Source organism: Festucalex cinctus, chromosome 21, assembly GCF_051991245.1.
Source record: "Festucalex cinctus isolate MCC-2025b chromosome 21, RoL_Fcin_1.0, whole genome shotgun sequence".
In the NCBI taxonomy this organism is placed as follows: domain Eukaryota; kingdom Metazoa; phylum Chordata; class Actinopteri; order Syngnathiformes; family Syngnathidae; genus Festucalex; species Festucalex cinctus.
Window position 1 is genome coordinate 3,379,638 of NC_135431.1, and position 16,150 is coordinate 3,395,787.

The following is a 16,150-nucleotide window of genomic DNA, read 5'->3' on the forward strand; positions in this document are numbered from 1 at the left end:
TTTCACAGAAGCAACTGTCTGTTTTACTGGATTTTGACTGACTTTGCGAGGTCCACAGAATGTTCTGTTCTATTGCTATAAAAACATATCCGTTTCCATTTTTCATCATTATTCACAAACCGGTTGAAAACACTGGCAAAAAGAGCTTGTTGCAAATGGCCCTGGCTGATCTCTTATACTCTTCTGCCACCTGCTGGCCGTTTTTTGCAATAACTACCATTGCTTTAAACGACCTCTTCATGTCAGAAGCTCTATCTTTATGCTTTAGCATTAAAAAAAAAAGAAAAAAAACAAAAAAAAAACGTATCAATATGTTTTTGGGAGCGAAGAATAAAGTATTGAAAAACGTATTTATACGTCTTTGGGTTTGAATGAGTTAAAAAAAGATTTACAAGTCTGCTTCCAATCCAGTTAAGTTGCTGAATGGCAAAAAAAAGGAGATAAAAGGAGTACAAGGTTGAGAAGAAAAAGAGTGAAGGATGGATGCGGGCCAGAATGCGCGCTGGCCTACATCTGAAGAAATGGGCCAGCCCGCATCGCCCTCCAATTAATCGAGGCCGTCCGGCTGGCCGGCGGCACGGCACGGCACGGGACGTGCGGCCCAAATAAAAGCGCTCTCCCTTTAACTCCGCACGCCGCCAATTTTCACCTTCTTCATTTCTCGCCGAGCGGAGCGGCTCGCCCGCAGGAGCATCGCCAATGCTAATCGTATGAAAATGAGAGGAGATAGCCGTGAAGTGCCCCCAACTAAACGGAACCTGTTCAATTATTTATAAAAGCGGCCGGGGTGTTTATCGAAGGGCCGCCGGACGTGCGCAACGTCCTGATCTTCTCTGACCGCTGCCGATGATTTTTTTTTAAGGGTGTTTGAAGATGAGTTTTGAATAAATATTGGACGTTGGTTCATTTCAACTCATTTGCTCCCACGAACGTATAAATATTTTATTTTTATTTTATTTAAAATATCATGGTCCCAAAGACGTACTTTCTTTTATGCTAGTGCATAGGAGAAGGCTTTGATGCAGCCTCTTAACTGAACAGAATGCTTGAAGCAGTTATTACAAAAAAATGGCCAGCAGGTGGCAACAGAGTATAAGAGATCATCCAGGGCCATGTTGCAACAGGCTCTTTTCCCCACTGTTTTAAACAGATTTGTGAATAATGATGATACTTAGCTGTATTCTAATGCTAATTGCTGCAAAACTGAAACAAATAGAAACTTTTTTCCTGATGAAAGAAGAAACTCTAATCTTTATTTTGATAGGTTCCATATTTTTAATAGCAATAGAACAATAATCTGTGGGACTTGCAAAATTTAGTCAAAATCCAGTAAAACATCCAGGAGCAAAAGTGAAAATGGCTGCGAGTGAATGAGTTCGAAAATAACTCATTTGTGCTTTAGCAGGCAAGCGGGTGAGCGACCGCAGTATTTCGTTACGGTACCCAACCGGCGGAGCTCAACAACACGTTGCGGTCGGTCGATGGGCGCGCAGCGAATAGACACATGAAAGCTCGTGCCATAAACAGCCAGATGCCAAAAAAAGAAGAAAAAAAATCCATCTTTGCAAAGTGAGGCGATGACTCTTCCCAGCATGTTGCAGTGCCAGCAAATCCTTTGGCGCGTTTATCAAACATCTTATCAAAGCGCCGTCAAATGTTACACCCGAGCTCGCCTCTTTTGGAAATATTTTCCGTCGACTCGGCCCATTCTCAAGTCGTTTTTTTTTTTTAAAAGGCGTGTCAGTACAAAAGGGGAACATCAAGGAGGGCCGTTCAAAGCTGATTCATGGACGGCGGGCGGTATCCCTGGTATAAAAAAAAAAAAAGGTACGTAGCTCTGCTTACTTTGGACTTTTGTTGGATGCACAGATTAGCATATTGACATTAAGTTAGCTAACAACTATTTTATATGGTCTCACATTTTCACCTGGATCGTATCCGTTGTGATCAACTGGAGTTGAGCCGTTCCAGAAAATCTGACTGTAACCGTTATTTGCTGAGGTTGGATCCCAAAGCGCAGACACAAATAAGATTTTAACTCTTTATAGAGGCGTAGAACAAACTTGACTAGACGGGAAACAATGAGAATGCATCGAGAATCACGAGACGCCAAGCCAACTTGGGCTGCGGAGAGGCACAGAGGAACAGAGGTAACAGAAGTAATAATCCGACAAAAACACACACTTCTCAGACAGGCTTATATCGACAGCGAATCGGTCTGATTGGTTGAGGCTAGACATATGGGTAACAGGACTGACATCGAATTGTCTGATTGGCTGTTGACCAGATAAAGATATTAAAGATTCCTGACATCACATAGCGTCTTACCAGTTGAAACTAGATGCTGGTTACATCAGTTCAAAACAGACACTTGACCTCACGGTCATGATACAAACTTAACCCTTGCATGACCCAAGTCATAACAGTAAGCATAACCCTTGCATGACCCTAGTCATGACAGTATAAGCATAACCCTAGTATAACAGTAAGCATAACTCTTGCATGACCCGAGTCATGACAGTACTAAACATTACCCTGGCATGACCCTAGTCATGACAGTGTAAGCATAACCCTAGTATAACAGTAAGCATAATTCTTGCATGACAGTATAAGCATAACAGTAAGCATAAATCTTGCATGACCCTAGTCATGGCAGTACTAAACAATACCCTTGCATGACCCTAGTCATAACAGTAAGCATAGCCCTTGCATGACCCCAGTCATGACAGAATCCAGATCATACAAAAACCAAAAGCGATATTTCCCATAGGAAATAATGTAGATCCAACTAATCCGTTCCAGACACCGGCTATTTTTCAAAGTCTTTCTTGAATTCTATCATGTTTCTCACATTCTTTCTCAAAAAAAAAGAAAAAAAAAAGTGTAAAAGGGTTTAACGGATGGCAAGGCGTATTCTGTAACGTAAACTCAAGTCTCCCGGTCTGCTCGCCGACACTCGGACAGGTTGAGACACCTTCAGCATAAAATTCTTTCACAAGTCAAGTCTTCAAAATAAAAACACATCAGTATAACCAACTTCATTTGTCTCTACGGTGGAAAGGATTTTGTGCTACTTTACTGAGTGTGACCAAAGAAAGTGTGTTGTTATACTGCATGCTTTTATTTTGAAGGTTTGATTTTTGAAGGGGGGTGACCTTGAGCTGGATGTCAAGCGTATGGAGGAAATGCTCAAGCAGCTTCCTCAAAGGTCAAGTATGGTAACAAGTGCCGAGAGAGGAAGCAGAAGCTGACAATATACGCACGGTCGGAGGATGCACAGTCGCACAGATAAAAAAAAAAAAAAAAAAAAAGGAGGCCGAGAACATTAATAGCTGTAAGTGATAGCCCAGGTAGCGCGTATATGTTAACATGGCGGGACGGTGTAACGCGGTAGCTCCAGCACTAATGGATGGAAAGAGAAGGAAGCATCACGGCAAAGAGCTCACCTGGGAGCGCGAGCGGCACCTCATCCGACAGACAAGACGGCACATTATGAAACGGATAATAGCAGCACAGCTAGCATGAAAAATCGCCTTTGTGCGCAAGGATTCACACGCTCAGCGGTTATCCTCCGGGCCTAATAATCGTCTTCGCCACTGGCATTTTGGGGATGAAAAATGCTGGCGGGCAAAACGTTTACCTGGCCGGTGTTCCTAGCTATGTCGCGTATCATCGGTGGCAAACATGGTTGAAGTTTGTTTAACACTAATACTACACAGTAAATTCTGGAGAATAAATTTTACTCTACTTTAACTGAGTCTTTTGGTCTCACTCTCGAGTAAGATTTACACTTGGAAGAGAGTAAAATATCCATCCATCCATTTTCTTGACCGCTTATTCCTCACAAGGGTCACGGGGGGTGCTGGAGCCTATCTCAGCTGGCTTTGGGCAGTAGGCAGGGTACACCCTGGACTGGTTGCCACCAGCCAATCACAGGAGAGTAAAATATTCAGAGTACATTTTAATCCAAGTATTTAGTGATATTTGTAGTTAATATACAGCCACTATAACAGCTCCATTGTTCATGACTTATTGAGCAATTACTTGGCAGGCCACTAGGGGGAGTGCTTCATAAAAGTGGCGTGGAAATGGACGGAAGTCTTCAGGCGAAGCAGACTCATAAGCTTAGTTTTGATTATTATTATTATATATTATTTATTTTTATATATATTATACTATGTATTTATATCTATATTATTTTATTAGAATATTATACATTATTTATTTTTTATTGTTATTATTTATTTGATTATCTGCGATTGGCTGGCAACCAGTCCAGAGTGTCCCCCGCCTACTGCCCAAAGCCAGCTAAGATAGGCTCCAGCACCCCCCGCGATCCTTGTGAGGAATTATTATATATATATTATTAATTATTATTATTATTATATGATTAATTTTATCGTAGATTATCGAGGATTTATTACCTGAGCAATATATTGATAATCATGGTATCGTCATATCATGAGGTAACCGTTATCATGAGCCTTGTATCGCATATCGGATCGTATCGTGAGGTAGCCGGAGGTTCCCCAGCCCTACCCAGGGAGTAGATTGGCTGTCTCTTAACCTGAACTTTTATTTTTTTTTTTATTAAACTCTCTCCCAAGTGTAAATTTTACTCTATTTACAATGGGACTAACTAAATACACTCAGTTTAGAGTAAAAATTACTCCACAGAATTTACTGTGTACAATTAAAAGAACGATTTTGTTCACAAAATAAAAAACTAAGAGTGGCAAGTGATGCGCCACGTCGTCAACTAATATAGAAACGCATCACACTCCGCATTTAGATTTTGAGCCTGCAGAGAGGAAATAGACGCACCAACAGCTTTGCTGATGACGGAGGATGGAAGTGATGCAGTCGCTACAGCTGCCAACCAGGCCCGCCAACACACACACGCCACTGAACAAACAGCACAAACTACAAAGTCAATAAAGCGTCATCGCGAGCCAAGTTGCACAAAAGCGTGCGTGCGACAAATGTAGCCAGAAGAGAGCGCGGCTGTAAAACACGCTAATCGGCGCACGAGCCAATTGAGAAAACGTGTCAGTCAACATGTACGACGAGCGGATTATTACTCGGGAGTTCGACTTGCCATCATTTCAAACTTATATGTTGAAGCAAGCCGCTTTTGTAAAATATTTATTCAATTTAGGGAGGAGTTTAGTGTTAGTTTGTGGGGGCGGGACTAAGTGTCTTTAGTGGCTATAAAGCAGGCCAGTTTGTTGGGCATTCCGCCGGGTTGCAAGGTCAGCTGAGGCGGTTGCCATGGCGATTTGGTGCACTGATAAGGGAGGCCAGACCGTCACGCTGCACGCGCCCACCCACATCCCAATTAAACAAAATTACTGGCGTCGCCGGAGAACCTTGTATTTCCAAAAACATTTTACTTTTCAGGGAAAAAAACTTCCAATATTTTTTTTTTTTTTTTCTTCTTTTCAACAAAACCATCCCAATAATTTTGGGGGGTGCCACCAGAAATGCACAAAATAATAAATAAAAAGAAATAAAATTGTTTGGCAATATGTTTATCTCTGATGATTTTGTTGCTCTGTAACCCCCCCCCCCCCCCCCTCCAAAAAAAAATTTAAAAATAAAATAAATAAATAAATAAATAAATAAATAAATAAATAATAATAATAATAATAATAATAATAATAATAATAATAAAATTGCCAAAAATTAAAATGCCGATCATTTTCTCCCGATACCAATCAGCTGAAAATGACGTGATCAGGACTCTGTTTCCGATCACGTGATCGGGATTGGGACATCCCAACCTGCTGCTCACAAAATTAATTTAAAAAAAAAAAATGTAGTTTTCAATTTTTTATTTTATTTATAAATTATTTTGTTAAGGTTGTAAAATAGTCTGATTTTTTTTTTTTAGTATTGTAAAAATGACAAAAAATGTCAGAAAGATTTTATTTTTTTTTAAGAAAAAAAAAACAGCATTTACACAGCATTTTATTTTTTTTTAAAGCGGGAAATACACAGTCAATATTTTAGATGAAAAATGTAAATAAATATTTGGTAGGTATAGTAATAAAATAAAATAAAAAACTATTATTTTTTTTTTTTTTTTTTTGTCATAATTATCCTAAGAAAAAAAAGGTAGCCAAATTGTTTGATGGGGGTTGTTTGCGTCCATATTGACTTGCTTCTGCAAAGGCTGAAATCAGCAGGCAGGGGGGAGGAGTCTATTGTCCATTTTGTGCGGCACCTCCTCCCTCTCTGATGTGAACCGCCTCCAGAAACAGGACGAGCAAATGTGAAATCCAAGCAAAGTGCGTGCGCGCGTGTGCGTGTTGTGAGCGTGCATCACACGCTTGCGTCCCCGAGGTACGAGGTGTGTGCGTGTGTGCGCCGCGCGTGTCTGCGATACCCATCTGCGCTTAATATTCCCCGCTTGCGCGCGTGTCTGCCGGCCTCGGCTGGAGAGTGCGGCGTCAAGGCGACGTCGACGATCAGCTCTTTAATCACGCTCGCTAAAAATAACAAACGAAGCACACCCTGGTCAAGGCTACACCTGCAAAAGTCATATGAACCCAACCGCGATAAGAATCCGGCGAAGAGTGGAACTGAGCGCTCGTTTTTTAGCGACAAAACCACTAGCTTGATGCTATTATAAAAAGAAACCGAACAAAACGAATGTTGCGGTGATTTAAGGAACAGACACTTGAACACAAATGGGGCAAAAACACATGTAGACTGAATTTAACAATACTCAATGGCATGTATTCTTTATCCTCTGCAAAAAATAAAAATAAATAAGGATAAAAGGATAAAAAAGGGATTATGAGACTCCAAAAACTGTGCAATCACTCGCGTCAGCTCTGTATTTTATATAACTTTCATATTACCTTAAATTCAGGTTAACTGATTTTGGAAACAGGACAATTAACTACTGGATCTATTTTTAGGAACGTAATGTTACTGTCCGAAGAGACACCATACATTTGATTGGTCACTTGTTAGCAGGGATGCAACGATATCCAAACGTCACGAAACGATATTATCGAGATATGAAGCTCACGATACGATAATTATCACAATATTGTGGGAAGGTTGGCGATATTTAAAAAAAGGTCACAATATTTGCAAAAATAAAATAAAATGTGCTTTTGTACATAACAGCAATGTTATGTTATTATTATTATTATTATTATTATTATGTTATTATTATGTTATTATTATGTTATTACTATGTTGTTAATGCACGCACAAGTTGAGTTCCTCCACATATTGACTTTATCCCTTCATTTGACAATTAGTGTAGATTTTCAGCATAGAAGGGCCAAAACATCCCTAATGAAAATTAAATTGCATTAAAAAAAAAAAAAAAAAACTAGCCACCAGTGGGTGCTAGAACAGCACAAACGGAAATCTTTTTGAATAGGTGTGCTGCATTTAAATATCGTGACCATGACGACGACGATATTGTGGCAGTTTTAATATCACGATATCGCGCTTATCGTTACATCCCTACTTGTTACTAGGCAGAATTAAGCACAGACAAGATGTCATGTAAACATCCAATTAGAAAATGACTTCAAAGACATCAGGATGGTTCGCCATCAACTCTGTGTTACATAGAAAATTTACATTACTGGATTTTTTTCGCCCCCAGAAAATGCATTAAAAAATTTGACCCAGGTTTTTAGTATCTAGACAAACGAGAAGCAGCCTTGTAGACACTAAGGCAATAAACGACCAACATAAACATGCTTCATTTTTTCGCAATTACTCCTAAAGTAGCGTACCTCTCTAAACTGAGCGTTATCATCTTTACACCGAAATAATTTTTGTCCGCTGACCCGCCAACGTTTCCCAGCTCACAAGCATTCAAACACAGAGAGAGCGAGGAAGGTCTGAAATTGGCGAGACGCGTTCTGGCGGTGACATTCATGCCTTTCTGCGTCTTTGCCTGCAGCATGTGACGTCTTCGCTTCCCCGGCAATACTCGCTCTTTTTTTTTTTTTTTTTCCGCCCTCACACTTTGATAGGCTCCTCAGTCATGTCATGTCATTACGGTTGTTGCCGATGGCGAAATGACTGCTGCTGCGATGCACATGCGCGGTCAAAGCTAACAAAATATCTTTTTCTGTTTCCTTAGTAATCAGCGGGAGATGGATTGGTTTCACCAAAAACGCCCGGTTCGCACCAAAAAAGCAGAGAAAACAAACAATTACATCTTGAAAACAGCGACATAGCTTAGGCATTACGTTTGCTAGCTTAATGCTAACGCTAATGCTAACACATAACGTAAGGGGCCATTATTGTAGCAAAGCAACTTGCAGCCGCGTAACCAGATTCTCAAATATTTAACTGGAGTCACAAATACATAACCAGAGTCACAAATATGCTTAACTGGATTCACAAATATGGAAACAAATTCCCAAATTTGTGTAATAAATTTACAAATGTGGATCCAGACTCACAACTGTTTAACAAGAGTCAGAAATGAGCTGATTCACAAATCTGTGAAATTAATTTGGCAAATGTGAAACCAGAGTTACAAATACTAAGCAAATATATAACACAAATATATAACCAGAGTCAGGTATATACCTAACTCATTTGCTCCCAAAAACGTATAAATACGTTCTGTTTTAAATATTACCATGCTGTCAAAGACGCATTTATACGTTTTTTTGTGTTTTTGCTAGAGCATACAGAGGGCTTTGTTGCAGCCTCTCAACTGAAGAGAATGCCTGAAGCAATGGTAATTATGACAAAAACGACCAGCAGGTGGCAGCAGAGTATAAGAGATCAAACAGGCCCATGTTGCAACAAGCTCTTTTTGCCAGTGTTTTCACCAGGAATGTGAATATCGATGAAACTTAAGCTATATTCTAATGCTAAATGCTGCAAAATGGTAACAGATAGAAATATACTTTTTTTCAGATGAAAGAAGAGACTAATCTTTCTTTTGGTAGGTTCCATGTTTGTTTGTTTTTATAGCAATAGAACACAATATTCTGTGAGTCTTGCAATATCAATCAAAATCTAGTAAAACAGGGGTTGCTTCAGTGAAAATGGCTGGCGTTAATATGTACATATGGCGATTTGTGAGTCTCTCTATAAATCATACCGCCAGGGGGCGTAAGCGCCAAAAACACTGGCCACTGCGGAAGGTTTTGCAATAATGTCCACATAATACCGAAAACACAGACAATGTAACAGTATTCACTGGCATATATTCTTTATCCTCCATGGAAAATGACTCATATTACTCCTTTGTCTCCATGTATTTCTGTATGTCTGCATTATACTGCCCCCAGCTGGCCAAGGAGTGCACACCAGAAAGAGTAGCATAATAAATGACCATTGAATTGAAGCAACAAAATGTGTCAAAATGGTTTCATTACTATTTTTTTTTAATTGTGTGATTGAAAACAGCCCAAAATGTCTGCCGGCCTGTTTTTGATGCGCCGCAAGCGATCTAATTGCTGACACCATTCGGTGTGGTTGAAGTGTTTAAGCGACTTTTTTATTTATTTTTTTTTTTTAAAGCAAATCGGCTGAGCTCGGAGCGCAAGGCTTGTTTATTTGGTGTGAAATTGCAGCCTGCTGTGTTTACAGGAGCGACGTACACCATTCGCCCGCCGCCGACTGACTGACTGACTGAGCCTCTCGTGGCCAAATTGGCGTAATTGGCAATTATTCCGCGTTTCCGGCCAATTGTGACAAATTGGAAGGGAAGAAAAAAAGAAAAAAAGAAAAAAGAAAGGCTCCCTGCACGGCGGGGCCCGTTTCTGCTGGGGATTTCCCTTCAAACTCCTTTCGCTGTCGCACGCTCGTTTGGGTCGGCGTTGATGAAGACGTCCGTCCCGCCACCGGCAGATTTTTTTTTTTTGCGCGTGTCGCCGCTGCAACATGACAGGATTAAAAAGGCGCGACTCGAATCCGAGCTCACCGGGAAAAAAAAAAAAAAAAACTGCAGAGTGATGCCAGTCTGAGGGCCAGCCGCAATGCACGCTGGGAAGGCGGCTAATTGATTGTGGAGGTGAAGATAAAAGTGAGTAATGAGACGTGACTCCTGTCAGCTCTTGAGCGCGATTTCCTCTCCTAATGAAGTCTCAACTTTCGCGCTAAACGATGCTGATGTCTGACACGCGAGCGGCAAAAAAAAAAAACGGGCAGAGGAAAATGAAAAGAAGCCCATTAGGAAGCATCCAAACAGGCCACAATATTAGGTACGCCTGCACAAGATGCATTGCGTCGAATATTTTGACCTTCTTGCGGAAACATATTTGAGATAGCCAAAACATTGAAGAAAATTCAGTGCTAAACGTGGACTATTTTGTTTACATTTACAATTTAATTAAAAATAAATGTTTCTAAATCAATATTTGTATCTATTTTATAGGGCTGGGTATCAATTCTGATTTCCTCAATCGATTCAATTTTGATTCACAAGGGTTCATTTTTCCGGATTCAATTAGGTCCGCTTCGATCCAATCGATAATGTTTAATTATGGAACATCAATTCGTCTTTAAGATCAAGGACGTGATTAAAAACTGGTTAAATAATTCAATACTTGTAAATAAAGATACTGAACGTTCTTAAAAGTGCATTAAGTCAGGTCTCTCATTAATTCATTTGCTCCCAAAAACATATAAAAACGTTCTATTTTAAATATTGCCATGGTCCCAAAAACGTATTTATACGTTTTTTGTTTTTTGCTTTTATTAGGGCTTTGATGCAGCCTCTGACCTGAAGAGGTCACTTAAAGCAATGGTAGCTATTACAAGAAACGGCCAGCAGGTGACAGCAGAGTATAAGAGATCAACCACGCCCATGTTGCAACAAGCTCTTTTCCCCAATGTTTTCAACAGATTGTGAATCATGATGGAACTTAGCTACATTCTAATGCTAATTGATGCAAAATATAACCAGATTTAAATATACTTTTTTTTCTGATGAAAGAAGAAACTCGAATCTCTCTTTTGGTAGGGTCCATGTTTTTAAAGCAAAAGAACACAATATTCTGTGGGCATGGCAAAATCAAGTCAAGTCATCTTTATTTATATAGCGCAGTCAAAATCTATCAAAACAGTGGAAATTGCTGCGAATGAATGAGCTAATGTAAGAAAATACTTTTAAATTCGTGTGAACAATAAATTTCAAGAAAACAGTACGATAAAAAATAGCATTTAAAAATTCTATGTTCTTGTGAATTTATGGGAAAGGGGAGATAACTAAAATAATCAATACTTGGTTTTATGAATCGATATCAGGCTCAAAAAGATAAAATCAATTCGATATTGATTATTCAATTTTTTAAACCCAGTCTTACTATAATTTTTTTTGAAGCAATTAGTACAGTTAACTATTTTACTTGTTTTGGATGTAATTCCACTGTCGACCACTAGATGGGGCACATTATTCTGTTTGACACTGAATTTGAAAGAAGAAGAATGAAAAACTGAAGTATTTCAGCCCATTCTAGTTTTTGCTGTCACATCATGTTTAATCCTGCTTTTTACACCCACGGAAAGTGATATAATGATTTTATAAACTTTGGGCATGATTTTTGATGTCTTGTCAGATTACAAAGTTAACTGGATTTCGCTTCTTGTGTTAACCATGCCTACTAGTTGGGACGAGTAGTTTTGTAGCGCAGCACGGTAGATTACTAGTAGCCTACTGAAAAAAAAAATACTACGAGTGTGCTGTAGTTGTCTTACTAGTGAGGAAAGCGAGCATACTAGTGCATGGACCTTACGCCTGAGCTCAAGGCTATCGAGTAAACGTTCAATCGGCTTTCCATAAAGTCGTGTGTGTGTGTGAGAGAATGCGTGCGTGCTGCGACAGCGGGGTCACTCACGGGGGATGATCGCCAGGGCCGCCGTCTGCCCTTCGGACACGATCCGCCTGGCTGCCCACCGCGGGGGTCAAAAGCTGCTCGTGTCATCTTAGCATAGCGCCAGTTCAGCGAAAGGCTAACAAGCCGATATGGAGATTATTGGCCCGGGCCGCGAGACCGCCGCCACACCAGGCGGGAAACGATATCGTGGGGGATTACACGCGCATGGAGGCCACATCAATAGGTACACTTGCACGGTCGGGATATGTTCAAACTGCATGTCAATGAATTACCAAAAATAAATCATAAAAACCATTCATCAAGCAGCAACTGATGCAACGTTGCGTTAAGCTAGCTGCCAAGAACAACATCCGGGTTTGTTCATGCGTACTTTCAAATGGAACAGAACTTGAGCTGCAATTGACGATGTTTTCACAAGATCAATAGTATGTAAAAAAAAAAAAAAAAAAAACGGCCAAGAATGAGTATTAAGAAACGATGCGATAAAGATGCGAGCATTCCTAGGAAATGTGTCCTCAAAAACGTATAAATACGTTCTGTTTTAAATATTACCCTGCTGTCAAAGACGCATTTATAAGTTTTTTGTTTTTATGATAGAGTATACAGAAGGCTTTGTTGCAGCCTCTGAACTGAAGACAATGCCTGAAGCAATGGTAATTATTACAAAAACGACCAGCAGGTGGCAGCAGAGTATAAGAGATCAACCAGGGCCATGTTGCAAAAGGCCCTTTAAAACAGATTTGTGAATAATGATGAAACTTAGCTATATTCTAATGCTAATTGCTGCAAAACGGTAACAGATAGAAATATACTTTTTTTTTCCCGATGAAAGAAGAGACTCCAATCTTTCTTTTGGGAGGTTCAAGTATGTTCTTAAGCCCCCCCGAGAGGCGACGGTAGCGAATGTTGGATTGCTCATCGTTGTTCGTTCAAACAGTCGCAAAGACGTTCACCACCAGTTTGATGGGAAGAATTGAACACCCTGACAAAAAAATAAAAAATAAAAATAAAAATAAATAAAAAAATCAACATACACTTTGCAAACTTTCACCACTCAGTGGGATGCGGACTTTAGGAAGTGCATATTTGCAAGTTCAGCAGATCTTATATAGGCTACTCTGTGTTCTTTATTGAGAAATGGACAATAAGAAAACATGATAGGAATTTATTTGGTTGAGAAAATGTTGGTTGCAATGTCTTAAAAGGATACTTCACTTATTTATCCCATTATACCAATAAAAAGTGAATAATTAATTTGATACTTTAATCATTTTTCACGTACAATTAGTACTTTTAAAAAACGATTTTGCCACTTGTTGTCGACTGAAAATGACGTCACATGTGCTCAGGTAACAAGCAATCACAGCTCACCTATTTTTTAGGTTTGGTCATGTGACAGTCACAAGCTGAGCTGTGATTAGTTACCTGAGCCCTGAGCACATTGTGATGTCATTTTCAGTTGACTGCAAGTTGCAAAAGGTACTAATTGTACATGAAAAATAATGAAAATATCACATTTATTCTGGACAAAATATGAACGTTAGACGTCCAAAAATGGCTAAATAAGTAAAGCATCCCTTTAATTATGACACAAGGGCCAATATTTATATATGTTTTAATTAAGCATCAATCCATTTTCGTGACACCTTATTCTGCACAATCGAGTCGTAGCGTTGTAATTATATTTTTAAAATTGTGTTTACATATTTATATTGACATATTCCACATATTTCATTTTACTTAATGGGGAAAGACAGCTATGAAGTTATAATGAAATCTTGTCCACCACATCACACCTGTCCTCACTAATGGCATGGGGGTGGGGAGGGGATGTGGGGGGCCAAAAATGCCAAGCGTTGCAGAAGACACAATGACATCATGTCTGGGGGGGGGGGGTGGGGGGTAGTAGTGTAGTTTAGTGGACTGCGTGGGAACAGATGCTCCGTCGGGAGTGTTGCAATACCTAATTGGAGTCTTTCATGCAGCTAGGGGAGGGGGAGGGGGCAGCGGGATTTGAAGACACCTCACACACACGCACACACTTTTACCCCCCCTCACACAAGCGCAATGGCGCACTTTGCACAAGTCTCCCCTTTCCCATCTTTCTCCACAATGCAAACAAGGAAAGATTTCAATTCTCGCGTGCGGCCAGGTGGCAAGAGCGCGCGCGCACGCACGCACGCACGCACGCATCTTACCTCCACACCTGTCCCATCTGAAAGACGTGCAGCAGGCTCTGCCAGAGCCACACGGACATCCGGCAGCAGCGGTCCCGCTGCAGGCCGGCGGCGGCGGCGGCGGCTCGGCGGCTGCTCAGCCCCTGCACGGAGCCCAGCGCGCCCTCCGTGTAGTCCTGCACGAACCACCTGAAGCTGAGGATCTGCACCAGCGCCGAGGGCACCAGCACGAAGAAGAGGGTCACGGCCGACCACAGGAAGTGGCGGCCGCGGTAGTAGTGCGCGGCCAGCCACACGTCGCTGCACACGTCCCAAAAGAAGACGAGCAGGGCCAGGACGATCCACAGGCAGTCCAGCCACAGGCGCCGCCGCTCCTCGTGCGGCGGCGGCGGCGGCGGCGTCCGCGCCGCCTCCCTTTCGCCGCCGCCGCCTCCGCCGCGCCTGGCCCGCAGGTAGCGCAGGCAGGCGCTCCGGCAGCCCCAGTAGCACGACGAGGTGTTGCAGCAGTGGCAGATGTGGAAGGAGCTGCCGCTGTCGGGCCCCTCCTCCCCGGCGCCCACCACCTCGTCCAGGTTGCGCAGCTGGGCGAAGCCGCTGACGACCCCGCGGCCGTCCGACTTGGCTGCCATCTTGCCCGCGCTCGTTGCCCCCTCGTCCTCCTGACGACACTTCCCGGACACCTGTTTTGCACCCGGAGCCCCGGAGCCATCTACGAGCCGCCGCGGCTCACCCTGCAGCTGCGGGCTCCGGGCTCGGATGGCGGGCGCGCGCCGCCGCAAGCCCCGCGGACGCAGCGCATTGCGCCCCCCCGCCCCGCCCCGCCTCGCCTCGCCTCGCCTCGCCTCGCGTCGGCCGGCCCCCCTCTCTGCGGGTTCGAGCACTTTTTTTTTAATCCGACCGCGTGCGATGGGACGATTTTTAAAGGTCCATCTCATCGACCCCCTCCTCCTCCTCCTCCTCCCACCGCCGCCGCTGCTGCTGCTGCTGCTGCTTCAGCCCTCCCCGCATCCCTCCTCCAGCTGCAAGCCACCACCGCGTCCCTCCGCTGGCCCTCGTCGACGTAATTCATCCCCTACCTCTGCCCCCTCCCATACACACTCATTCTCCCTTTCAACGTGGTTGCCATCTAGTGTCTCCTTTCAAGTCCCCATGCAGCATTTAAGCGCGCCTGCATGGCACCCCCAAAAAGTATACTTTTCGTGCAAGTACACAAATGGCTTGGCACTGTGGAGGGTTTTTGATTTTGTACCCTTAACTTTGGAATTTGACATATAGGCCACTCCCCTTTTAGTCGTATACAGAAAAGGCTTCAACAGCCTGTAGTAAATAGGGATGTTTTTTGTTTGTTTTTTTCAGACCGATATATCACTCAACTCTTATGGTCAGATATGGCAAGTACCAAACACCATGACAAGTACTTATGAAAACCCCTTATCTTAACTGACACATGGACAAAATGAATACCAATAGAACCTTAACTGGCTGCATAACTCAATGTTTCTAAATTATTTTTTTCAATCCAATCCAGACCACGTTATTTCTATAGCACATTTTATAAACAAGTGTTTCCAAACATTGAGATCATACACGTAAAAAAAAAAACAACTATAAAAATACATTTAAAAAAACAACAACAATAAAATGCACTAAGTTAAATAAAAAATACATTAAAAAATAATTTAAAAAAAAATTCCCCACAACCCTTGTGAGGAATAAGCGGTCACAAAAATGGATGGTTGGATGGATAAAAGAATTTAAAAAAAAAAAAAAAAAAACACCCTCAGGAAGTAAAACAATATTAATAGTATCATGTCTGACTAGAATATTTTTTTCTGACTAGAATATTGCTGTATAAGTACATTTCTGCCGACGAGCTAATGCTACCATTGACACTCTCTGACATTGAAAGCACCACTGACACCTACTGTAGTGGATGGGCAATTACACTTCATTCTAATACGGCTAAAAAATAAATAAATACAAATTTGTATGCAGGCTCTCTGGCATTTGCTTTAACTTAATTAATGAGGACACTAAAAGCTATTTAATTTACCTCTACGTTCACAATGTTTTTCTTTCCATCCATCTATTATTCACTTATCTTCATTTCGTTTAGGCTGAAGTTATCTTTTTCCA

General features: G+C 41.6%; 1 protein-coding gene across 2 annotated transcripts in view; it reads right to left on the reverse strand.

The window, feature by feature from the left end:
- The window catches only part of xkr6b (XK, Kell blood group complex subunit-related family, member 6b), a 43,053-nt gene extending 28,102 nt beyond the window's left edge, over positions 1–14,951 (reverse strand). For both annotated transcript variants that reach the window (XM_077511183.1, XM_077511184.1), the window contains exon 1: positions 14,036–14,951. In XM_077511183.1, the coding sequence (XP_077367309.1) occupies positions 14,036–14,949 (914 nt within the window). In that variant the 5' untranslated portion in view covers positions 14,950–14,951. The remainder of the gene's footprint in view (positions 1–14,035) is intronic.
- Positions 14,952–16,150: the final 1,199 nt, after the last annotated feature.